This window comes from Terrapene carolina, unplaced genomic scaffold, assembly GCF_002925995.2.
Source record: "Terrapene carolina triunguis isolate 2854851 unplaced genomic scaffold, T_m_triunguis-2.0 Scaffold88, whole genome shotgun sequence".
Classification (NCBI taxonomy): Eukaryota; Metazoa; Chordata; order Testudines; family Emydidae; genus Terrapene; species Terrapene triunguis.
The window spans coordinates 35,787,079-35,812,799 of NW_020664439.1; the positions used below are offsets into that span (position 1 = coordinate 35,787,079).

At 42.2% G+C, this 25,721-nt stretch overlaps 1 protein-coding gene across 6 annotated transcripts in view; it reads right to left on the reverse strand.

The window, feature by feature from the left end:
- Positions 1 to 325: 325 nt before the first annotated feature.
- The window catches only part of TNIK (TRAF2 and NCK interacting kinase), a 141,986-nt gene continuing 116,590 nt past the window's right edge, over positions 326 to 25,721 (reverse strand). For all 6 annotated transcript variants that reach the window (XM_026650043.1, XM_026650041.1, XM_026650042.1 and 3 more), the window contains 10 exons: positions 24,853 to 25,017; positions 18,519 to 18,633; positions 17,653 to 17,823; positions 16,353 to 16,496; positions 14,683 to 14,817; positions 13,018 to 13,118; positions 9,744 to 9,893; positions 7,472 to 7,631; positions 6,730 to 6,869; positions 326 to 3,491 (listed from right to left, as the gene is read on the reverse strand). In XM_026650043.1, coding sequence (XP_026505828.1) covers positions 3,408 to 3,491; positions 6,730 to 6,869; positions 7,472 to 7,631; positions 9,744 to 9,893; positions 13,018 to 13,118; positions 14,683 to 14,817; positions 16,353 to 16,496; positions 17,653 to 17,823; positions 18,519 to 18,633; positions 24,853 to 25,017 — 1,365 coding nt within the window. In that variant the 3' untranslated portion in view covers positions 326 to 3,407. The remainder of the gene's footprint in view (positions 3,492 to 6,729; positions 6,870 to 7,471; positions 7,632 to 9,743; positions 9,894 to 13,017; positions 13,119 to 14,682; positions 14,818 to 16,352; positions 16,497 to 17,652; positions 17,824 to 18,518; positions 18,634 to 24,852; positions 25,018 to 25,721) is intronic.

Below are 25,721 nucleotides of genomic sequence, written 5' to 3' on the forward strand. Positions count from 1 at the left end.
TCTTTTATGGTGAATCTTATTTTTCTAAGAACTTCTGTTTTGTTGCAGAATATTGAGCCTCTAGCTGCCTTTGAAGGAGTGTGGTTTATTTTGCCTCTGTGACTTGCTAATGGTTATTACCCCAGGGGAGAGGGTTAATACAAAAATATAAAAGGCATGGCTTGATGTTTGAAGTTTTGTGTTTTATTGTAGTTGGCACCAGAAATGTTTTTGATCTATGTTATGTTCACATACATCCTCTGTAAACAAGAATGCATCAATATCGTTTCTTATGATTTTGTTTCAATGACTGTATGGTTTTTAAAAAATACATTCACAAACCACCTTATGTTTAAACACAATGATTCCCTTTTATTTCGTAACTGTTCCCAAAAAACCCACAATAAAAAAAAAATCATTTAAAGCTGTGTATTCTGAACATGACACTTTAGGGGAAAAAAAGTCATCAGTCTGCAACATAAATTAATAAGAAGCTTCTGGTTTAAGGTAGCCACAATGAAAATATAAAGAGCTGGTGGCAATCACTGTCACTGAAGAGACTTACTCTGATTCCGTTTTAATTCCAGTATCTAACAACTACAGCAGTTGCTCAATTTAATCAGAAAAGTTATTGCTAAATAAAACATCCGTTGCAATACAAAGCACAAGGGTGTGTACGTGTGGTAGTGGGAGATGTGAACTGAAAGTGGAGGCCCTTTTCTGATCACTCAGTGGCAGCGCTAGGTTGAAATTATAGCTAGCCCAAGTTATATACCTGCTCTTTAATTAAGGACACTTTTCAAAGTACCCACAGTGCTTTGCTGTGGCTGACAGCCTGAAGTCTCTCTACTGTTGATTTGGAGACCCCTACAGGAATGTGCAAGCCTAGGCTTGTTACTTAGGAGCACTCGTAAGTGCTCTGCTGTGGTTTCCAGGGTGCTCAATGAAGTACTGCTGCTGATTTCAAGGTCCCTGCTGGAATGTGCACTACAAGCTTTGCTGGCATTTACCATTTTTTGAATTTCCCACCACTTGCAGCTTCAACGGCGTTAGGGCTAATTCAGACAAAATGCTGGCAGCCACTGGCATCATGCCCACAAGGTTGTGTAGACGTGCTCTGACCAGGGCTAAATGACAATGCAGTGGCTAACATGCCAGTGGCTGCCTGGAAACTTGTCTGCATTAGGGCTCTTGCCATTCTTGCCATAGGTGGAGCTCCAATGATGCTAGCAACGGTGGGAAATTTCAGATGAACAGGCTACCGTATACACAGCCAGACAGTCTGAGTCACCGAAGCAACTGGCCCTGCACAGGTCCTTCCTCTGGAAGAGAGAGTCCATCAAACCAACAGCCGTGAATAGTGCTTTGAACTGTGCTAAAGATCAAGTTATCTGACTAGGATTTTATTACTTATTTATTTTATTTTCTGACTGAGACCAGCACCCTGGTGCCTTAATGGCACAGGCTCAGAAATGAAGCTGTAAAGCTGCCTGGATTCCCTTACTTAACTGCCTCTAACCTACGGAGCCGCCATGATGAAACTTTAAGAACCACAGGCCAGAAGTAGCATATTTTCACCAACTTGCTATACGTTTGCCCCGGATGTCTGATTTTTATTGTGCTCTCACTGATGGTATGGCCAGCCACCGATTTTAAATGACTCTGAACAAAACGAGTGCCAACCAGCACAATAATGGATGGTGCAGTCCATTACAGGGCCAGGGGGATTGAGAGTGTGAGATTCTTTTTTAATCAGTGAAGGATTCAGATTTGACCAACGACTGTTGATTTGGTTTTTTTAATAGCGTCATTATTATTACATATAATATCAGAGATTGCCAGTTGAGCTCTCTACATGTTCCCGGAGGTAACAGTGCTGCAATGAACAGCAAAATGAAAAACAAAACAAAAACGAACAAAACGAGGTAGGTTAAAAACAGCAACACAGATCTCGTTATGCAACACCCTAATACCACAGGCAGCCATGCTTGTAGCTATTGAGAAAAAAAATCCCAGATACTCACTTAAAATTTAAATCAGTTGAGCAGAGTTTATAAGGACACAATTCAACCTGAACTAAATACATACATATTTCTGCACAGATGTTGTCGTTCGCTGTATGTTGGATAATTCGTGGGGAGTGGAGGAGGGGCAGAAAGTGATTATAGCTTCAGAATCTTCACTCAAGAAACCTTATTTTTAAAAATTCTTTACAATTCAGCCGTGCAATGCACCTTTTGGCTAATCCCCTCTCCCCCCTACACTGAGAGGACACTGGCCTCTCAGAACCTTCTAACTTGCCCGTCCCAATCTTCATATCTGGAGAAGAGACAAAGTCAACAGAAGCCATGTTATCACTGGGGCCACAATCCTTATCGGTGCTGGGCACCCTTAGCTATCACTGACTTCCATGGCAGTTCTGAATGCACAGCATCACTGTTAAGTGGGGCCCAATCATTCAGCTAAGCACACCCAATTAGTTCTCAGTATGACTGGATCCTAAGTTAACAACCCTGTCATCCAAGTGGATCCATGCACCCCTCCAAGTAGATTTGTCACCTGAATGACTTTGTGTTTCTCTCAGCCTTTGTTCCATCCCATTCTTTTGCCCTGACCTCTTGCATAATGTAGCATGGGGAAAGAAATGCTAATACACCCTTTTCAGGAGTAACAACGAACTACACTACTTTCTCTATCAACACACACCATTATGTGAAGATCCATATAGAAATATGGACTGACAGACTGACAAAAATGGTTGTTGATTTTATTAGTCTAAGGCTAGTAGTTTAGCCATTTAAAATCCATTTCCCAAAAGAGGGGAAAAACTATTATTTTTCTCTTCTTTAAAAATCCATTAAGCTGTTGCTGCCAAAAGCAACATGTAAATGTTGGTGAAGGCAAAAGATTTCCCCAAATTACTTAGCTATATGGGTTATGGCCTTCATTGCAAAGATAAAAGGTACATTTATTGTGCTGTCTTTCATCAGTTTGAATTAGTAACTTTACAGCAAACTACATATTTGATGCTAGCAGGCAGACAGAATTAAAAACATACTTTTTGACACTATTCTCTTCCCCATTCTTACAAAGTAGGGGACAAAGAAAAAGTAAAATAAAAAAATTCATAACCCACTATAACACAGCTTAATCAGGAGACCATCAGAGGTTTCTTTCCCTACTTTTGAAGTGCATACGTCTCTTTCTGCCCCAAACACTGTGTTGCATTCTTAGTGATCTCCAGCGAATCCTCTCTCTCCATTACCAGACTGCAACAATGAAGGGTGTACAGTATTGTGAGAGTGTGTGTAGGGGAGTGGTGTATTCCACAAGGCTTTCCGTATCTGCCTCTAGAGTGTTAGTCCACATGTTTAATGTCCTTTAAATTAGAAATAATGCCATGAAGGTAAGTGTCAAGCGTTCTTCTATTACCAGTTCATCATGGAATTTCTGTTGAGGGTCATGAAAAAAACTTGGCTACTTCCTCCAGATCTCACTGATGCAAAAAATACCTGTATGGGAAGGAAAAAGACAAAACAAAAAAAAAAAAAAACAACACCAAACAAGTAGTTAACTGCATGTTTTTTCAGCTTTTTAGATTTAACAGCCACCAAATGTCTTTTAGTCACTAACGACCCAAGCTAGAGTCAAACAAGCAACCTAGAGATGGAAGGTTCCTTATCCCATTACCAATACCTTGAGCCAACCAGTTTCCCCTCTTCATTTTTTTTCTTTATTTTCTCAGGAGAGCTGAATGGAGACAGGGCACCTGGTTTCCAGTGAAGTTCTACTTTAATCCTGTTTATCAGGTAGTGTGACTGCAGTACAAGGAGGCTGTGATGGGGCAGAGAAACACCACACCAGCAGAGAAGGGATAAATGAGAACCCAGTTAGCCCCACCCTGCAATACCTGCAGCTATCGCCAGGCCTGGAGGGAGAAGAGAAGGAGAGAACCTGGCTTAGTTCAGGAATGACTGGTGAGGGAGCAGGATGCAGCTCTGCCTCTCTGCACAAGGGGAGCTTCACTACAAGCCAGACAGCTGGGACAGCCACTGAGGCAGAAGCAATGTGTCCCTGACCAGAAAAGACTTTTGAGTTGACTGGGGAACACCCAGTAATAAGTGGAATCTACTGTTTACTTGAAGGAAATTGTGGGTCCAAGTCCCTCCAGTCTTCCAATCCCCACCCAAGGGGTGAAGGTTACAGAAGCATCCAGCAAACGCAGGGGGATAGAGACTTTCCTCCCCACTGTCCACAGAGACCTGCAGCTGTAGGAGGATGCTGGAAAGGTTCACAAGCAGGCACTACTCCAGGCAAGCCATTACTGGGGGCAAAAGAGTTGATGGATGCCAAAAACAGTACTAAGTTTGAACCTTACACCTTGCTAGTATCTCGAGATGACATAAGAGTTTATGAATGACAACCTGGCAGAATTTTCTTCTGGAGGGGGTCCTCAGTCCATCATGTAACACAACTTCTCTAAGTCAGTCACTGCAGAAGACAACACTCTTCATTCCCACATTTTCTATATGCAAAGGGACACTCTCCAAGACTAGTACAAGGAAATTGAAATCTAACACTTAGGACGTCAACTGAGAGAACTGGTGCTACCATCTAAGGAAAGTTGAGCAGGCGGGTTGTCCCTGTATTGGCTGTATTCTGAGCAAAATCAGACCCACTGGAGAATGACCCACCAAGCCAGATCATCATTAACGTAGGTGTCAATAAAAGTATGGGGCTTTCCTGACTTGCTATCAGTACCAGAGAGGAGAGCTTGGGTTGGATTGCTCCATAATGCCAAGTTTATTATTGGCAGGGCTTCCCATTTTAAGACCTTGTTTTCAATTGTTTACCACTTTGCCAGGCTGTTTGACCTGACATTTTTCATGCTGGTTGTCTGCCTCAGGTCAACCTTTTGGAGAAATTCAGCCAAATTGTTCAGCTGTTTCTGAGAATGAAATTAGGGAAAATTCTGTTCTTTTGCTATGTTAAAAAAAAAAAAAAAAGCTGGTGACCTTTTCTTTGAACAGCTCTAGCACCCCCATGCTTCGTATCCGGGATTTGAAATTTGGCAGTGGGGTGGCTTTACAATAGGGACGTGCCTGTTGCCATCTTTGTAAAAATCGCAGTTTGCACATGCTCAGCAGAGACTTTTGATTTTAGCAGCTAAAAATCTCTAAAAATTCTGTCTTCACTGAGCATGCCCCATCCCCTCACAGATCCCATGTGTAACTAGACTGTGCATCCTCTATCTCTTCACAGCTCCTACGTGTGAGTGCATTACGTATGTGTCATCCCCACAAAGCAACTCAGCATGCTCCCTCCAGTCCAGGGCTGCAGAGGCAAAGCTGGATGTTCCCTGTAATGGCTGCTTCCAGCTGGAATGGGGCTCTGGGCTGGAATGGGGCGAGGCACTGGACCTGAGAACAGGGAGCCTCTCTCTCTCTGGTACTCTCCGTGACCCCACTTTTCGCACCCAGGCAATGTGGAAGGGGAAGCTGCCTGATGCAAATGCATAAGAGGACAAAAGCCAGGGCAGTGGGGAAGAAAAGGAGCAGAATGGGACAAAGAGTCTGGTGAGATTGGAACTGAAGGGGTCGGGGGAAGAAAGAGTAACTGACTGGCTGGGAAAGGAGTCTGGGCTTAGGAAAAGTAGCCAGGGATGAGCAGACAGGATTGGGACAGGGACATGTTGGAGAGGATGGGGCAGAAGTCATCAAGTCTGGGGAAAATGTGTAGAAGAGTCTGTGTCCACTAGACAGCACTCCCCTCCAAAGCCTGGCATGTAACTCCTGATTCCTGAGTCTCACATTCCTCTGCTGCTAGCATACATCTGTGAAACCCTTTGGCAAATATGGTCTCTCATCCCTCCCTTGTGCTGGTCCACACAGAGGATGACATCCTGTTACTGCTACCAGTTATTCTGTTGGCCCAAGAGGCAGAGATCTGTGCAGTGGATCTAAACAGTCCAACTCTGCTGATGAGTGGGTATCAATATGATGTCACATGATGGAATTTTTGCTTCATCAATTTGCTTTTTGAAAAACCTAGGAATTTACACACAAAAACCTACATTCAAAGAACATTATTAAGATTGTATCATAATGCGTATGCACAAGGGGATCAAATGAAGATTGCATAGGCAACCTTCATTCTGGCATTTCTTAATTTCTAAGTACTTGACTTTGCAACATTAATAATGTTCTTTTAATGTAGTGTGTGTGTGTGTGTGTGTGTGTGTGTGTGTGTAACTGACCTGACAAAATTCTAAATGGATTTATTTCATGGAACTGATTTGTGGCCATGCAATATTTTAGAGTACAGGCTATTGTTTAGGTGAGGCAGCTTGAACTGGAGTATTATTTCAGCAGCATTTTCACTCTGCTGGATGGGGGAATGGTTATGCAGAAAATCATTATAATAGAATCTGTAAATGGAAACACAACTGATCCGCTTCAGCTGATCAAAGATAGGCAAATGGTCCCATTAGGTTTTGAGCAGACTCCTCAAGTAGCTTTGTCATCACCACTTAGGAGAAATTCAGGCTGAATCAATATAGGGCCTCTCCCCATTACTGGTTGTCTCCACTTAAGAGAATTACTTGGAGTGGTTTGCTTGTGTGTTGTGTGCATTAAGCAGACCATCAGATTGATTACTTATTAACCTCAAGACAAACTAGATCTGAAACCTCAAGGTAGCTGGTTGTATCTTAAAGATGTAAAGCACTGATGCACACTGAGGCAGACTTACCTTATCATTTCTTTCACATAGAAATTTTAACCTTTGAGCTCGCTTGTGCATAAATACTCCATCCAAATGTCCTGTCTCCACTGAACGGATCTCAATAGCTTTTTCTCCCCAGCCCATTATTTGATTGGAATGAATGTAGGCTGTCAAAAGGAATTTCCAAAAGAGCATTAAAAACATTTGGCAGGCTATTAATAACAAAATGGGCAAAGCCGCTCTCAACAATCAGTATTCAAAGACTGTCTAGAGGAATCAAGTAGCTCTCCGTTTGCCAGAGGTAGCAGAAGCCAGCCACATCAAGAGAAAGCACTCAAATAATAAATAATAATAATAATGGTTCTTATATAGTGCTTTTTCCTCCATAGAGCTCAAAGCATTTTAACAAGAGGAAAGTATCCTTATCCCCATTTTACAGATGGGGGAAACAGAGGAACTGAGAGGAGAAGAGACTTGCCCAAGGTCACACAGCAGGCCAATGGTAGAGCCAGGAGTTTAGAATTCAGGTTCTCCTGACTCCCCATCCGGTGCCCTCTCCACTGGAGCACATTGTCTCCCCAGTCTAGTGACTTTAAATAGGGAGTCCTCAAGGCCCAATCTATGAATGGACAACAACTAGGTCCATGATCGAGTAAGAGCGGTCTGCTTTGATTGGCAAGTGCCCAAATGACCCCATCTTAGTTTCCTTTATTTCTCATCTTATTTGACATTTGTAAATGACGACGGAGAAGAGGAAGGGCTAACCTACCCACAGAAGTAGGCATTTCTCCCCACTGCAGCACCACGTCTTTAGTGATCCGTCCATAGGTGTTCACATACACCCCTTCATCCTCATAGCACACGAGCATCTCCATCCCATCCGTTTTCGGCAGGATGACAATGGCGTGAGGAGTGATATTGCCCTGAATCTGTGATTAAAATAACCCCCCAAATCAGAATTAAATCAAAGAGGGGGAAAAAAGGCTAAGAAAATCCCACCCTGTTAAACAGCTATGCCTGGGCATTTAAAGGATCGACTCGAAAGAGAGTAATTTGTCATGTTTACCCCACCATCAAACTGTCTGAAGTGTCAAAGATAAACAGCCTCAGCCATTATAAGGAGATTGCAACATTTACACCCCCAGAAAACGATGTCGGACATTTGACAGTACCATATATCAACTGCTATTGATCACTAAATACCTCTTGTGTTCAAATTATAGTGAAACAGAAATTAAGAATACTGGGTACAGAACTGGGGAGGAATTATTCTCCTTTCTTGAATAAACAGTGTTTGGAGGAAGGATAGAAACTAGGATGCAGCTACTTTTCTTACATTTCTGATCTTCAGTAGCTAAGGCAACATGCTAACTTGGCTGCATTTCCTCCCCCTTCCTGTCAAGTATCAGGCACTGGCAGCACTATCAGACAATGGATACTGTCCTAGATGAGCCACTAGTCTGATCAGAAAGGGAATTCATATGTTGATTTAAAACATAGTTCCAGCGGACCCAGTTTCTCCAATGGTTTGTTCAAACACTATATACAAGAACATAAAAACATAAGAATGGCCATACTAGGTCAGACCAATGGTGCATCTAGCCTATTATCCTGTCTTCCGACAGTGGGCAGTGCCAGATGCTTCAGAAGGAATGAACAGAACCGGGCAATTATTGAGTGATCCATCCCTTGTCGACCAATCTCAGCTTCTGGCAGTCAGAGGTTTAGGGACACTCACAGAATAGGGTTGCGTCCCTGACCATCTCAGCTAATAGCCATTGAGGGACCTATCCTCCACAAACTTATCCAATTCTTTTTTGAACCCACTTATATTTTTGGCCTTCACAACATCCCCTGGCAGTGAGTTCCACAGGTTGACTATGCGTTGTGTGAAGAAGTACTTCCTTATGTTTGTTTTAAATCTGCTGTCTATTAATTTCATTGGACCCCTGGTTCTTGTGTTATGCAAAGGAGTAAATTACACTTCCTTATTCACTTTCTCCACACCATTCATGACTTTATAGACTTCTATCATATCCCCCCTTAGTCATTCCTTTTCTAAGATGAACAGACCCAGTCTTTTTAATCTCTCCTCATATGAAAGCTGTTCCGTACCCCAAAGCATTTTTGTTGCCTTTCTCTGTACTTTTTCCAATTCTAATACAGTATATCTTTTACAAGATGGGCCAATGAGAACTGTACGCAGTATTCAAGGTGTGGGCGTACAATGAATAGAGCTAACCCCAGCGTAACCCAAGTTAAACCTAACCCAAGTATGTTTTGTAAACTCAGTTCAGTCCTGCTTTGGCCTTATTCACAAAATGTGCTTAAACCAATTTAGCTGAAACCATGTGATGAGAGATTCTTACCATAGTTCAGCAAAATCGGCTTCCAGGACTGTACAGAAAAGGCCACGTTTACCTCATATTGTCTTGTCTCACTCAACTCTCCATTTTTGTCTATTAACCACACACAGAGTTCTGAACACAGCTTACTCAGTAAAGATCCTGCAGCCCAGTCCTGCAGCCCTTACTCAGGAAAACTGTACTTCACAAGGGAGTGGGGTGGAGGGCAGGATCTGGGACTCCCCTCAAGGGATCTGCACTATGAGGCCCAGTTACTTGGGGTGCCCATTTTGTTTTTTGGGACAGAACCTGGTTCCCTATTAACCATCCCCCCGGCAAGGAAACAGAAGCTATGGAATGCCTCCACTATTAGTCTGTGGTGTACGTGGGAGGATTCCTCCTTCCATGGACTTGCCAGCACTAAGCCTGACTATGCAGGCTTGGCATGGGGCTGAATTTGCCCCCATGTAAGTAAAGACTGTAGAATTAGATCTTTATTAACTAGGGGTACGGTACCTCTCACCGTCTCGCATCTGCTTGTCAGAGAGGCCATTACCAGTGATTTTAGTACTCACAGCAAGATGCCATGTAATTAGCCACGATTTCCAACAGCCGAACCCTCTTCCAATCCTTGTTTGGGATGTACTTTATTCATCATGCTAGTCATACAGTAACACAGCTCCTCCGTGTACTCACGTGAGATGGTATATAGATATCATAAGAGTTCCCCGAATCTACATCAATCACATGGAATCCAGTGTGCGATCCAAAGATAACCTTCAATCTTTGACCCTCTTCTACTGTGAGGTCCACAAGCAACGGTTTGTGCTGGAGATCTGCAAAAGACTTTTAAAATCCATTCAGTCAGTTTCCTGATGTGCAAACAAAGCCCACTATTGGCAGCACATTACAGTTATGAAACCACATTTGTCTCTTATTAAATGTGTCATTGATATTCCTATTGCATCTCAGATGCCCCATAGGGTATTACTTGGTCACTCTGTTTGTCTACGTAGATTCACTAGTCTGGCTCTTTTTGTATTGCTATATCTTACAAGAAGCTTCAAAGTGCTGCTGTAATGTTTGTCTTTCCTGTTATATCAGGCTGTCTGACATGTTACATACACGCTGCATTTCACCATGCAGGGATAGCAATCACTGGAAAATATGGATCTAACAGCTGGAATGAAAGCTCGAAAGACAGCCTGTAAAGATACTGGTGTATGCCACACACCCACACCAAAGGGTGGGGGAACTTGATGGGGCCAGCTGTGAAAGGGAGACAGTTCAAATAGCAAGGGAGGGAGATACTCGCCAAAGGACAATAGGTAGCTCCTCCCTTTGGGAGTCTTTGGCACCCATTGGCCAGCTGGGGGAGTGGGGTGCTGATTGGACAGCATTCCCCAGCTCCCAGAATTTAGCTTGGCACGGGGGCCATGTGGAATCTCTTTCATCTCTGTTCCTGCAGCTCACCCTACCCATCCGAACTAAGAATAGGAACCCAGCCTGACAGATGCTGTGGGTCTTGCCGATCGCCTGTTTAGGTGGGTCAGGAAGGAATTTTTTCTCCCCTAGGCCTATTGGCAAAGTACCAGGGAGTTTTTGCCTTCCTCACAGCACCTTTGAGCCACAGTGGATTGAGTATGAACACGCATGGTACATAACTGAGGTACTGGGTGGAGTTGTTTACTCATTGCGACTTGTGGCCGGTTTCCAGTGCGGTTAAGAGACTAAAATGAACAGTTCCCAGAGGTAAAAAACCCGGGCTTTTGGGGTTGGGTCTTGGGCTCATGTGATAGGGTGAGACCCTGTGGCCTTTGCATGAGGAGGTCAGACCTTATGGCCCTCGCTGGCTGAGATCCCAACCCAGCTGCACCCTCTGTTCCGCTTGCTGGGGGGAGAGTTCTAGGACTCAGAGAGCTGAGTCCTGGGGCAATTGGCTGAGGAGATCCTACCCCACGTTATGTGTTATATGGTAAGCTGTTAACCTCATGCACTGGAACCAAGTAAATACCGGGTATGGGTGATGGGTGGGTAATGCCCCTCCCCCGTGTTAAAGTTTAATAAAAGTTGCAGCCTGCTGCTTAATTCCATGCATGTATCTGTCCTTATTTTGCTGCTGTGTCCACATCAAGCTCCACCATCACCCCTTCAGAATAATCACTTCAATTCCCTTTGTCTTTTCCTTACAGAGATACTTGAAGTTTAGGGTCACAACCTGCAAACACCCTCACCGCTACAAACAAAACACGAATCTCTGCCAGTATTTATAGGCTTTGAAGTAGCCAGTCCACACTCCTCTGCTGCATGCACAAATAATTTGCAGAGAGGCGGTGTGTGCAGGGCTACTGCAGGGTCAGATGGTGTACGCATTAAAAAAATGTGACTCACAAGCTCCTCTCCTGCACGGTATCTTCTGTGGGTTGGACAAATTCCACCCCGTGCTCCCCATTCTGAACACAGTTCTTTTTTCGCAGGTGCCTCTACACAGCCCCAAAACTTGGGCCTTTAAACAGGATCATGGAGGAATATCATTTTTATTTGAGAGAGTATTTCAGCCAACACATATGGAGGAATTCCCCCTTCCAACCCACAGTAGGTGCTCTGTGCCATGTAAGGCCTGTGCTGGTGTGTGGGCAAAGGAACCAAGGGCGGGAGACCATTTGTATCCTGTCTGAGTGGTTTTCATGCTGACTCTGAACAGGAATGAACTATTCGGAGTGGGGTGGGGCAGGGCAAGGCAAGGGAGGGCCACTCTGCATTTGCATAATTCCAGTCCCTGTGAATCCTTGAACAGGTGTGGAAAGGCACTGATGCCTATTTAGTCAATAGATTCGAATAGCAGCCACAGAAGAATTGAACTACAGCTTCAAAACTTGCCTTCTAAGGCTGGGTCTACTCTACCACTTACTTTGGTATAACTTACGTCGCTCAGCCACCCCATGAGCAATGTCAGTTACACCAACCTACGCGCCAGTGTGGACAGCGCTGTCAGCGGGAGAACTTCTCCTGCCGACATAGCTACTGCCTCTTGTGGTTTATTATGCTGACAGGAGAGCTTTCGCCCATCGGCATAGAGCATCTTCACCAGATGTGCTACAACAGCACAGCTGTGCCAATGTAGTGCTTCTAGTGAAGACTGCCCTAACTCTGCTTAATTCCTCATATGAAGTCCACTTCACTTTATTCAGTATCAGATCACACTCACCCTCCCTGAAAAAGTCATATTTGCTAGAGGGATGCAGTGATTACTCAGCATGAAATAGTCTCTGAATCCACTGCCCCTGTCAGTTAGCCCTCTGCAAAGATCTGTGGATGGAAAGTGCTATAAAGTGCTGAGTATAAAGTACTCAGAGCACAGATAGTTTAGGTACAATTTTATGTACAATCAGGAAACCAGTGAAAAATCCTGGGGGGAGATAGGAAGGAATAAAAGAGAAAGCGGCCTCAGATTATTAGACTTCATACCTTAACATAAAAATTAACATGGGGGGGGGGGAAGATGCAAAACAAACTTCTAAAATGTAAATTAGTTTGAGATAAAATAATTTATTTAGTCCATATGAAAAAAACAACAATGCAGCATTGGCCAAAAACTTTCAATTGCAGAAGAATATATATTCAGAGCAAATAATACTAATAAATAATTATCAACAATACCTAGCACTATTATAGCACCTTGCATCCAATAATCTCAAAGATAGTATTAAGTACAATAAATTCTTGATTCTTGAAGAATCTTTCTGTGTGCCTGCCTGAAGTATGATAGAGACATGCCATTGAAAAGTCTGTCTGCTAACTCTGCCAGATCAGTTCTATGCATCACACAAGAGACCTGTGTTTGATTCCTTGTCTGGCCTGATAAGGGGAGGATAACCAAGGAAATGATACACTTTCATAATCTGTATAATAAAGAAATTCCCATGTACTTATGAGGATGGATTGTATTTTTGTAATAACATAAACATACCTTAAATGCCATAAACTTGTGATATGGTTTAGGAGCCCAAGCATATATCTCTACAGCATTCTTTAAGGCAATCACCAAGAACTTGATTCTTTCATATTTCACTAAAATTGAAATAAAACTAATTTTTAAAACATCCATTTTACTCAAACAAGTCTGCACAATATATCTCAAGGAAGAGCGTCTCACTATCTTTCCATTGGTAATGTTTTTATTTAATACATAGCGATGGATGTAAAGTTTAACTAGGATTGTGGCCAGGGCCGGCTCCAGCATTTCTGCCGCCCCAAGCAAAAAATTGGGGGAAAAAAAAAAAAAGCCGCGATCGGCGGCGGCAGTTCGGCAGCAGGTCCTTTGCTCCTAGAGGAAGTGAGGGACCTGCCGCCCCCGAATTGCCACACGTGCCATCCCTCTCCCTTGGCTGCCCCAAGCACCTGCTTGTTAAGCTGGTGCCTGGAGCCGGCCCTGATTGTGGCATACTGATTTTTTGTTGCCTCATTCCTGTACCTCTGTTCAAAATACTATCAAAGTACAAAATACTGCAATGGAATTTTTTGGGGTCAAACCACCTAGAAACAAGAGGGGGAAAATCCTCTTCCTTTTTGATTAGATCAGATCTAAGACTGCAGAATCAAAGGGAAAAAATGAGATGTTTGATTATCTTTCTTCAGCAATTAATGTTATATGTGATTTAAACATATTTAATAAAGGGGAATATTTAATAACTAATTTTAAAGAAATTTCCTTCAAAAACTCTTCCATCAGACTAAACCTTCCTCCATAGCGGACTATGAGCTGTGAAAGAAAGAGCACAACTTAAAGATGATTAGTCCATTTATATGAATTACCACCAGCAGTTATAGTTAGGATCAAATTTCCAGGGATATCAATATTCATGCCTCATGGAATAAACAGATCACCAACTGATTTGCTAACTGAGTTTGGGAAGAAATTTTCTTGCCTATAGTAGAAAACATTGCACAGTTTTGTGGGCTTTTATATCAGCCTGTGAAGCACCTAGCACTGGCCACTGACAAAGAAAGGATTCTAGACTAGATGATCCATTAGTTTGTTCTGGTGTGGAAAATCCTATATTCCTATCAGGAGAGCACAAGAATACGATCACGGCTGATAGGTGATAATCTGAGCAGTACCACATAAATGCTTGTCATTCAGTTTAGTGGTTTTCTTCAATGCATATAACCAAAGAAATAGTCTCTTCCTGATTGCTACTGCCTGGGTGAAACTGTGATAAAAGAAAAGTCTCTTCAAAATTGTGAATTGTTCAGAAATAAGGAAAACTGAGTGAAGACCTCTCAAGACCAACTGGTCAATGCTTAATGGGACGATGAATGATTGACAGTCCGATTTTTCTCTCAGTGACACCAATTTTACATTGGTGTGACCCCATAAACTTTAGCAGAGTTACTCCTGATTTACAACAGTGAGAGGGGGAATCTGGCCCTTAGGATCATGTAAACATCAAAGCAGAGTTGTCCCTCAAGTTCACTACTATTGGTGCCTCACTGTTTCTCTTTCAGTACTAGAACAAATGTAGTGGTTGCTTAATTTGTGGTTTTAATGGCTACACTGAATTTCTTAAAACATCCTTCAAGTGAAATCCTCATGAGGTGACCAGATACAGTACATACATCCTGTTCCACTTACCAACTTTGTAATGTATGCAGCCTTCCAAGTCTCCAACAGTAATCCAGCCTTGCTTCTTTTCTACTTCAGGGTCATTGTGTAAAATTCTATTTCTTAACCATGAAAGGTAGTAAACTCGCAGCTTGTTCTTCTTTCCTAGTGAAAAATGAAAAAATACAATTAATTTGTAACTCACACTCACTCAATGTGACACTCTGTCCCCCTCTATGTGTCCCAGCCACCACTACAGGTTTATGAGTTTTGGCTAACAAAAGAGTGTTTTAGTTTTGGCAGTGAAGGCTCATGCTTTTGGATCCAGAGGTCCTGGGTTCAATCCCTGCATATCACAACTCATTTAGGGTCATCGCATTGCATGACATTGATCCACTACACATTCCAACCTCACCGCATGAGCTTTCCTCATACCATTCTCCCACATCTAAACACCTTCTGACATCATCTGGTCCATGAACCCTTCTGAGTAGCTCTGTAATTTTAATCTTGCTCACCAGCTACTGCTATTTGAGATAAATTCTATTATTTGACCACACACTAAGTTTTTGTGTCTGGCTATGTGGTGTAGCACTGCACTCTACTGGACAGATTGTCAGATATGGGAGAGTGTGATCATGTCACCCTCTAGTGGCTGCAGTCTAACAGGACATGAGCCCATATCCTGTTACTCAAATGTGAATATTTCATGGGTTATCACTAGTAAGCCTTAAAAAAGACCCAGTTCAGATGCATTACATGACTACCACTGAAGTCAGTGGAGTAAAGCCATTAGCCAGTAGATTAACTGGCTAATACCCAACTCAGAGAATTTCAAATCACACATATGCAATATTCCAATCACCTTGGCAAGTCTGTATTAGTTAAGCTCACCACAGAGGCTCATTAGTGGAGTTCTACCTTCACATTTTTCTTCCTATGGTACTACAATTCCTATAATTTATATTCTTTACAGAAGTACATAGGAGCAATATAAGAAGGTAAATCAGGAAGCAGCATTTTTAAAGAAATCTTCAGTGAGGGGGAAGAAAAGTCTACACTTCAGTGGCTAGTAGGCTCAGGAGGAAGAAAATATTAAATAAATGAGAGAAAGGGACAGTATCACAAACAAAACTACAGCTATCAAATTATTTCATTGGAGTCAATTTTATCACTCTACCCAGTGAGAATTAAATGTGAAAAATAAGTGAACAGGAAAGGTTTCTGCAATTCCCTATCCCCTCCCATCTATGGATGATGGGGATACTAGTGTCAGCTTTCTCAAATGGGAGCTTATTCTAATGGTCTGATTCTGTAGCCTCTCTATAGGTGGGACCATCACATTACTTCCATGGGAGTTCTGCATATGGAGTGCCTGTACAAACAGGCTTGAATATTTAAATACCCAAATTATCCTTTGATTCAGGGTCAAGAGCACAGAGTTGTTGGCTGAAAACTGAAATGGTGACAAGCCCTTGATTATAGTGGTGCAGCCGGGCACTCTTGCAGTTGAGGATGGAACAAGATGCCCTAAGAGGTGTTTTCCAGATCTAATTTCTTTGATTTTGTAATTAAACTCAAAGCTAATCCTACAGTCCTTCTTCTGACATTAAGGGGCTGGGTTTGGTCTGAGACAGAACTGCTCCCAGGAAATTAGAAAGGAAAGGCTTGTGAACAGTGAAGCAGAGTGACAGGTGTACCTGATATTGTTACAAGGACATTAAGTCCCTCTAGCACATCCATCTGTTGAAATCGCCTTCTGTTGATCAGGTTGTAGACCTTTCCTTGGCCACTTCGATCCAACAGCATCAGTCCATTTTCTGTACCCACTAGTAGGTTAACACCTAGATATTAAACAAGCAAATGGGATGACTTAAACCACACTGCACTACTGCTGCTGCTTTAAGGGCTTGGTCCAAAGCCTATTGAAGATAATGCAAGTCTTTCAATTGATTTCCATGGACTTTGAATCAGGCCTTAAATCTCGTTCTCTGTTACTTCAGGCTCCCAGGAAGGACAACAATCACAACTGTACCAATCTAGCATCAGACTATGTACCATAAGTATGGCCAGCATCATGAGGAGCACTCCATGACTTCATTTCCATTTCTGTAGATATTATTATCTCCATTTTACACATTGGCGAAGAGGTGAAAAGTGTTTTGGCCAACGTTGCCCAGCACAGTAAGGAGGAGAGGTCCCTGTCCACTGCTCTATCACTAAAGCATGAGTAAAATTTTCAAGAATGCCCAAGTAACTTAGCTGCCTAAGACCCATTTTCAGTAGTGAAAAAATCCATGACACTTAGGCTGCTAATTCTCATTGATGTTCACTATTGAAAATTGGACTTAGGCTGCTGAATCACTTGGGCAATCTTGAAAATTTTACCTCATGTTGCCTCTTAGTACCCTGACTACAATAGCATAACTATTAAAAGCAAGCATTTATATCATAAATTGCTGGACAATACACTATAGTGATGAAACAAATACAAGTCAGAATGAGTTTCTGAAACAGAGATATCAATTTCCAAGCTTGAATGCATAGTTAGACACCCACCTTTGAAATTGGGGGCTTTAACTGGCAATGGGACACCTTTGGGTGTCTAAGGGCCCATTTAAGAGGCTACAGGTGATGTGGATACTTAACTTACAGCTTGCCTACATAGCAAATTACTGTGCTTTCAAGTAGTGAAGCTGCACTCTGGGACTTTCATTGCAGTGTAGCAGTGTCCACAAGAGATGCTACTGCCTGGCAAGCTGGTGTGCTGTAGATTCACACCTTGGTTTGCTGCACAGTAACTCACGATGCAGACAAGCTCTTGGGTCCTCAAGTTTCCATCAGTTACAAATTGCTCAAAGTGCCTGTTGTGTAGCGTGAGGCTGCTGCAGACTGAGGCATGGTCGCATGGTGAAGTAGTCTTTAAAACCATTCACGTTTCATTTTTAGCCCCAGGCTCTAGAAAACTTTGCAACGAGTGTTAGGTAGTTAGCAGTTTACCCCATAAAGCAGCACAAAGTATTTCCGAATTGAAGCGCTTCTTGTACTTCCGGATCTCCGGCGTGTCGCTGTGAGGGCGGATATTGGTAGGGTTCACATTTACCACAGAGATTTTCCTTGCCTCATTCAGTTTGGCCTGTTCTTGTCTAAGCAGTTCACTGGTAAACAATGCTAAAAAGAAAACATATTAGTAACAGCTTCCTCAACTCCATCACAACTGGGCTACTTTTCCAGTCTGCTTGATTCAGTAGGGAAATGTTCATTTTATTTTCTGATTAGGGAGAAGACATTAAAAATGCAACAAATGACCTGGCCTTTGATTTAAGATAAATATTTAGGTGATGGATGAACACCAAAAGCTTAGGTAGCTGGTGTGCTAAGACCAAAGCGTGTCATGCTCACCAAAATTGTCTCATTGTTTCCTTGAGCTCCCTTCCGGTCTGTCAGTATCCACTTGCTATTTCTTGTCTTATATTTAGATTGTGAGCTCAGTGGGACATGGACTATCTTTCTGGTCTGTGTTTGAACAGTGTCTAGCACAATGGGGTCTTGGTACAATTAAATAAATAATGATAGCAGCAACCAAACTTTCTTAACTAGCTGAACCTCTACTTGAGTCTGCCAAAGGGTCCTGGAAATCTCTCCCCCACTGACAGGGAGGGTGAGCACATTTTCCCTATAGTTCCTGCTTCCCCTCAGACCTCTCTCATGGTATTTCATCATTTCTGGGTTTTGGATGGAAAGTGGAAGGAATAAAAAAAAACCCCAACAGGAGTTAATGAACGTTTTAAGGTTTGGGTTATGTTCTGGGTGTATATTCTGATCTCATTTAGTCCATACCCCATGTTGGCTGCATTGCTTCCTACCTGTAGCAGATGATTCCTCATCATCATCTTCATCCTCATCAGTAGGGGAGGTCTGATACACTCTGGTATCCACAAACGGAGTGAAAGAGGCTTTGGTGCTACTTCCCATGCCATACTATAAAGCAAGAAAGAGGATGATGGCTCAGAGGAAGGGAATAATACTGAATACCAATGTTTTTGCTTCCAGTGAACAACAAACTATAATCTTCCCAGATGGGAGACTGTTCAAAACCACTCTCTTTGCCCTGTCAGATCAGTTTTCTATATACATTGAAAAAATCATTAATAAACATTATATAAAAACGGTAGATTCATGAAAGTTTGAATAGTGCTTTGAAAATGAAAGGTACTACAATATGCACCATAAGTGCTAATTACCGAACACATGATGATGTGGAAGAAAAGTCTCAGGGTACGTCTATACTTCGCCGCTGGTTCGGCGGCAAGCAATCGAACTTCTGGGTTCGATTTATCACGTCTTGTCTGGACGCGATAAATTGAACCCAGAAGTGCTCGCCGTCGACTCCGGTAATCCTGCTTGGCAAGAGGAGTACGCGGAGTCGACGGGGGAGCCTGCCTGCCGCGTCTGGACCGCGGTAAGTTCGAACTAAGGTACGTCGACTTCAGCTACGTTATTCACGTAGCTGAAGTTGCGTATCTTAGTTCGAATTGGGGGGTTAGTGTAGACCAGCCCTTATTGACAAAGGTTTGGGATGACTGCATCTCATGAATGGTGAATCCAGGAGTGAATTTTGCAGGACATCCCAGACAAGCACAAATGAAAATTTTAAACCACATAGACCTGCATCAGTGTGTAATTGGGACATGCCACACATTTGACAGAAAAACTATTGCAGGAATGTTTGAGAGTTTTTTAAAGTATTCCCATTGCTTTTTTTGGATGCCTATGTTTGTAAAGCTAAGATGTTTTAATTAGCATATCTTCAACTATACAGGTTTCAGAGTAGCAGCCATGTTAGTCTGTATCCGCAAAAAGAACAGGAGTACTTGTGGCACCTTAGAGACTAACAAATTTATTAGAGCATAAGCTTTCGTGGGCTACAACCCACTTCTTCGGCTGCATATGCATCCGAAGAAGTGGGCTGTAGCCCATGAAAGCTTATGCTCTAATAAATTTGTTAGTCTCTAAGGTGCCACAAGTACTCCTGTTCTTTCAACTATACAGTTCTCAGAAAGAGAGAAAAATAAGTAATACATTTTAGAAACCTCTGAGAATTGTCTTGGTGAGCTTTTGCAGACATAATAATGTGACAGTTTGGCTATTCACTACCCTGAGATATGCCAGGGGAAAAATAGAAATATTTATCCCATTGGTAAAGTTACAAATCCTGGCCCTCTAAAAAAACCCAACACCCATTTCTGGTCCTGATGGGGTATGTGATATTGGACTTTAAATCTATCATTGGTCCAGGACTGAATACTGCTCATCTTGTTTGTCAAGCTACTTTAAATTCTCATATGCAATCACATTTTTGTGGGGTTGCGGAGGGTAGGAAAGGGGAGGAAATATTTTTGTGTCAGGTTGGTAGCAGAGATTCGGTGTCTTAGAAGTAGTCCCAACTCCTGGCAGAAGTGGATTAGTGGGTAGAGCCCAGGTGAGGTGTTCCAAGAAATGTGTTAAATGAAATTTATCACGTTGCTCTGTGATCTACCATGGTTCTGCAGTGTATCCCATGGATGTAACCACTTCACATGCACAATATACACTGTTATTAAATCATACCACTCAGGATTGGAGGTATCTCAATGGGCTACTTTGTTTCAAGAAGTTAACTTAAATGACTGCACAATTAAAAAGTGTGAGGGCCCTGAAGGTCATTTCTTAGCTAATAAAACTAAACCGGAACATATCATAGCTGATGACAAAGCTGAGACTTGCGACAGGAAACTGAGAGAAAGTTCTCCCATCACATTGCTCTATTTTTAAACTCATGTTTTGTTAGTGCAGGAAAACGAGGCTAAGACCTTCTCCTGAACAAAATGAAATTCTTATCATGGGACTCATGGTGGCATGTTTTCTTCCCCATACTTGAGCAGCTTATTCTTCTATCATCACATTTGCTCAGGATATGCTATATTTATGACCTATATTAAACGCTGTTAAAATAGCAAGAATCAAGTGTATCCACAAGAGAAGAAACACCACTCTCATTTTTCCTCCTTAGCACAGATTTCTTTTAAGCCACCAAGGGCCAAAATCAAATCTGCTATCTCTGTACAAAGCCAGAGCTCAAAGCCACTGCATTGAGTAATTGCATAACACCCTGACTACAAGAAGATAAGCATACACTTTTATAAGGGTAGCTCTCTCGAAGGGAAGCATAATCTTACACTGCTCTCAAAATGCTACTCGGGTTTCAAGCAAATATCTTCCAAGGAACGGATTAAGCTAATAAGTTTAAGAGCAAATATTTTGTTGAAAAGAGCTCTCCCGAATTTTTCATGATTCAGATATTTGGCTTCCAAAATCTCCCTGTGAAGGTTCGGTGAATGAAGGTCTTCTTAAAGTCTAACTCATGGAACACTCCGAAAGGCATTTGATTTAGAAACAATTCTGCTATGTCAGATTCTCCCTATTCTTCTCTGCTATTTATCACCAAGGATATTTTATACAAAAAATAAAAAATAAAGGGGTCAAGGCGGTCATTATTATTAAAGCGGAAGGACTGGGAGCCAGGAGATCATGGTTCTAATTCTGGCTCTGAACTTTGGCACACTGCATAACCTCAGGCAAGTCACTTATACTCTATGTCCCAGAATGCCCTTGGGGGATCAGAATAGTGACCACAACTACTTCACAGAGGAATCGTGAATCTTCTCTTATTCAACACACTTCAAACAAACGAAGTTTGAGGATGGAAAATGCCATAAAAGCATAAAGTAATATCACAATGAACAAAAATCCAGTTTGAATAAACAGTTCATCTGCAACAAGAATTATCAGGGGACATAAGGAAATTTGAAAAAAGCTTTATGAATAAACTTTTCCAAAGCACTTAAGTGACTTTGGAGCCAAAGTCCCGTTGACAGTCAATGGGAGTAGGGACTTTGTAAACTGTACCCCCTTATGTAAAGCCTGGCTAAAGTATGATTAAGGAACTATTTTAACAGCCTACAAATATGTGACGGGGGTAAACACCAAGATGGCAGAGGGATCATTTAGGATGGTACAAGGAGATATAACTAGGGCTAAGGGGATTACATTTAGAAACAGAAAATTTGGGCCTAATATCAGGAGAAGCTTCCTGACAGGAAGATGTACTGTGGAGTAGCCACCAAGGAAAGTAGAAGCAGCCTCATTGCTTAAGACTTACCAGAGAAAACACTAGACACTGTACCTTCAGGCACATTCCTGCACTGGCAGGGAGATGGTTCAGATGAGCTAGCAGTTGTTTTCAGTGCCTACCTTCCATGATTCTCCTGTTGTTTCCCCCTACCTTTCTCTCCTATTCATAATCTTCTGTGACATCACTGTTGTCTCCATAACAACAGAATGTGATGTCAAAAATAAAAAATAATTAATTTCCATGCAGAGAATTAACAGCCTGAGATGAACTCTGCAAAAAACAGATCATACTTTCATGCAAACGTATTAGCAAAATATAATCCATAGATACACACACAGGCACTATTTTGTACACACACACACACACACACACACACACACACACACACACACACACACACACACACTATTTTGTGGGTGTGAGATAAATATACACAAGCAGAATTGTTTCTACATAAAATGTCTTTTTCAAAATTTTCCATGAAGCATCAGCAACTCTAGAAGGGAAAATTTAATATTTACAGGGATTTTTTTCCCAACTAAGGATAAGGCACTTTCAAATACACGATTTACAATGGATGAAATCCTCCATTCTGATGCGTCAAGCTTTTTCTTTCTTTGCTCAGACTCAGCTATTCTTCATCTAAGACGCTGGCATTTTAATAACTTTCAAATCTGTTATTTAAATATTAAGACCTCATCTTCCTGCAGGTCCCGTTCAACCTTTTATAAACCTCGGTCTCAGCTTCCCAAGCTGCAGTCTGAGATAATACTAGGTCTCCTCCAATCTATTTAGCCCTGACATATCACGGCTGGTTCTGCCGAGCTATACAGGTAGAGTAATCACTATCTGTCACTTCCGTAGCCTAGGTTCAAATCCACTCTTGATTAAAGTGACCAAAATAAAAAATACAAGAAAATTGATTTTTAATAGACATACCCAAAGGATTCACTTTAAACAAGCTTGGGTCATCTTACTCCCTTCCTGCACAACACAGGTACATGCCACAATACTCTCTATATTATCTTTGACATTAGTCAGCATGACAGACACTGTTTCACAAGGGATGAACATGTAATCTGAGTCTGCCACAGGGCAGTTAGAATACATGTGTGATTCATAAATTCTAGGACTGGAAGGGACCTCGAGAGGCCATCGAGTCCAGTCCCCTGCCCTCATGGCAGGACCAAATACTGTCTAGACCATCCCTGATAGACATTTATCTAACCTACTCTTAAATATCTCCAGAGATGGAGATTCCACAATCTGGTGAAGTAATGTTGGGGTAATCTGGTGATGGTGAAGTAATGTTGAAAAAAATATTTCTCTGCAGGAATAGACTGCGAACACTTAGAATTCTTCTTCCCACAGCCCTCTCACTAAAGGAGAAATCCATTCCACCCATACAGAATATTCGACCCCCACAAAACAGGGCCAGGGCAAAATGCTACCACATAGTTCTTGCACAGCTACTCCTCCAGCCAGTGAGCCTGTATAGCAGCTGCAGCCCCACCATGTCATCTGTATGAGGCGCCTGGGGCCGCTGGATCTGTATAAATGTGACTCTGATGCCCTTTCCCAATGTGGCCTTCTGCACATATACAAGGCCAGCATGGGGATCTTTGCCCTGCTGCATAGGGGTATGTAGGCAGCCCTGCATGAACTCAGACAACACAGACCCCATGAAGCCCTTATGCAGGGCTTAAGTATGTACACACTTGCTCTGGGGTGAGTTTCATCCTCCATTCCAAACTTCCATGCAACAAGACATCTATGCAGATTCCTGCTGTGACAGGAGGTTTTTGCTAGCGGTACTGTGAGTCATTCGGGAGTCTGAACTGAAGCCAAAACTCTCAGCTTACACCCATCCTCAGCTTGTCCAGCCCCAGAAATTCTATTTTTGAAACTTACAGGATTTTTTTTGGCACATACACTATAAATGTATATATTTAAACACAATCCCTTCATGTTGTGTCTCCATTTTTAAAAACAGTCTGAGAATGACCCCAGAAATATTTGCTTTTATAAACAACTGACTCCCTCTTGTCCTTAGAAGGAAACAGACAAAACCTTTAGGCCAAAACATGTACCATAGATCCTTACATTTTACAAGGAATGGGATCCTTTATTCCTAGCAGATTTTTAATTTATTATTATTAAAAGGGATCCTTAAAACAGCTGGATAATCTAAAGTGAAGAGAATAAGATGATAGGACATAGACTAAATGATCTACACAACAAAATAAAAGGTTTATTTCTTATTGGACATTCACCCACAGATTTTACTTAATACTGGGTGATGTGGGCTTGCATCTGAGAGCAGAATTTGGCCCAAAGACAAGTGTGTATGATATATAGTAAGTGACTATGAATGGTAGGCTTTGATTCACTTTGTTTATATGTAAGAACTTGAGTTTGTTAGGATTTTTGTATCCTATGCAGAAAAAAAAATCACATTTAACCACTTCACTGCCAAGCAGCTGGTATCAGAGTCACTTCACCCTGAATGGAAACACCCACAACTTGAAAGGTATGCTACATTTTTGGCCTAAAGAACTTCACAGCATCTTTCTAACCAATCTTTTAGTTCATCTTCCCATTAGAGATGAGCCAGAGAGTAGAATCCGGGCCCCAGTGGAGTCAATGGTAAAATGACTTCAATAGGGCCAAGATTTCACCCCAAGTTGTTAAGTTGAGACCCACATCTGGACTGTCACAAACTTCTGGGATGTTTGGTTCAAGCCCAACATCACTAAACATTGACATTAACTGCTGGGTTTGAAATGAGCCCTAGTGCAAATTTCCACCATTAAAACATATAACGATTTACCTATTACTAAGTGGATTCAATGTTACTTCAACTACGTTCATAATCATAATCCTGGACTGGAAACAAAGAGAGAGGTGAGCAGAGATGACTGGAGGAAAACACCGAGAAAGCCCCTTTCTCAGAGGATGTTAATACTTGTTCAAAGCAATGCGAAGGAAGAGGAATAGCCATGTAACAAAGAGGCCCCACCACCTACTTCAGCCACTGAGTCCATGTCTTGCGCATGCGTGGAGACTCGCCCCAGGGCCTCAGTCGGTGTGCCTGCAGGCGAGTGGCTTTGCTGCACCAGATCAGGGAGATTGATGTGCCCAGCAAAGCCATTGCTGGCTGCATGACTAGAACGCTTTTTTTCACCAGTGGTCTGCAGAGACACAAGGTACAAGGAAGAGGAGAAGGAAAAAACAAATAGATCTACTGCAGTAACCCAGGTATCAAAGCAAGCACAGAACAAGAGCCCTCTCTGCCATATTCTCCCCATGCACATCTGGCAAGCAGCAAAATATAAAACAGGAGAAAGAGAGAATTAATCACAAAGTAACTTTAGAAGCAATTAGCCATGTTACACCAACAGGAGACGTCTGATGATGATAATGATTTTGAATCAACCTTTTTGTAACAAGGTAACCATAGGCCAAATTCTCACTTTGGGCACGCAGGTGCAAATCCCGCTGGGTCCAATGGTACACCCAAGTCAGTCCGTGAGAATAGGCCAAGGCCCATTGACTTCCATGAGATCTGGGTTTGTATGGTGGAGGGCAGATTTGGTCCCTCTGCCTTTTAAAAGCTACAGCGATAAGGGGTCTGATTGCAGGATTTCCACAATCGCTAATACAGCTCCAAAAGCATGCTTCTGGAGTACAAAACACCAGTGAACAGCATCAACATTTCCCTTCCACAGAATAACAGATCTATTCTTGTCTTGCTATGCACACAAAGCTCCCATTAGTGTCAACAAGGGTTACACGCCTCTGTGGAGAGGAGACAAACCTACTCCAGATACATTTTTAGGTAAGCACTCTAATCCAAGAAAGTCTTATTTAATTCTCTCCTCTCTTATAGGCCCCC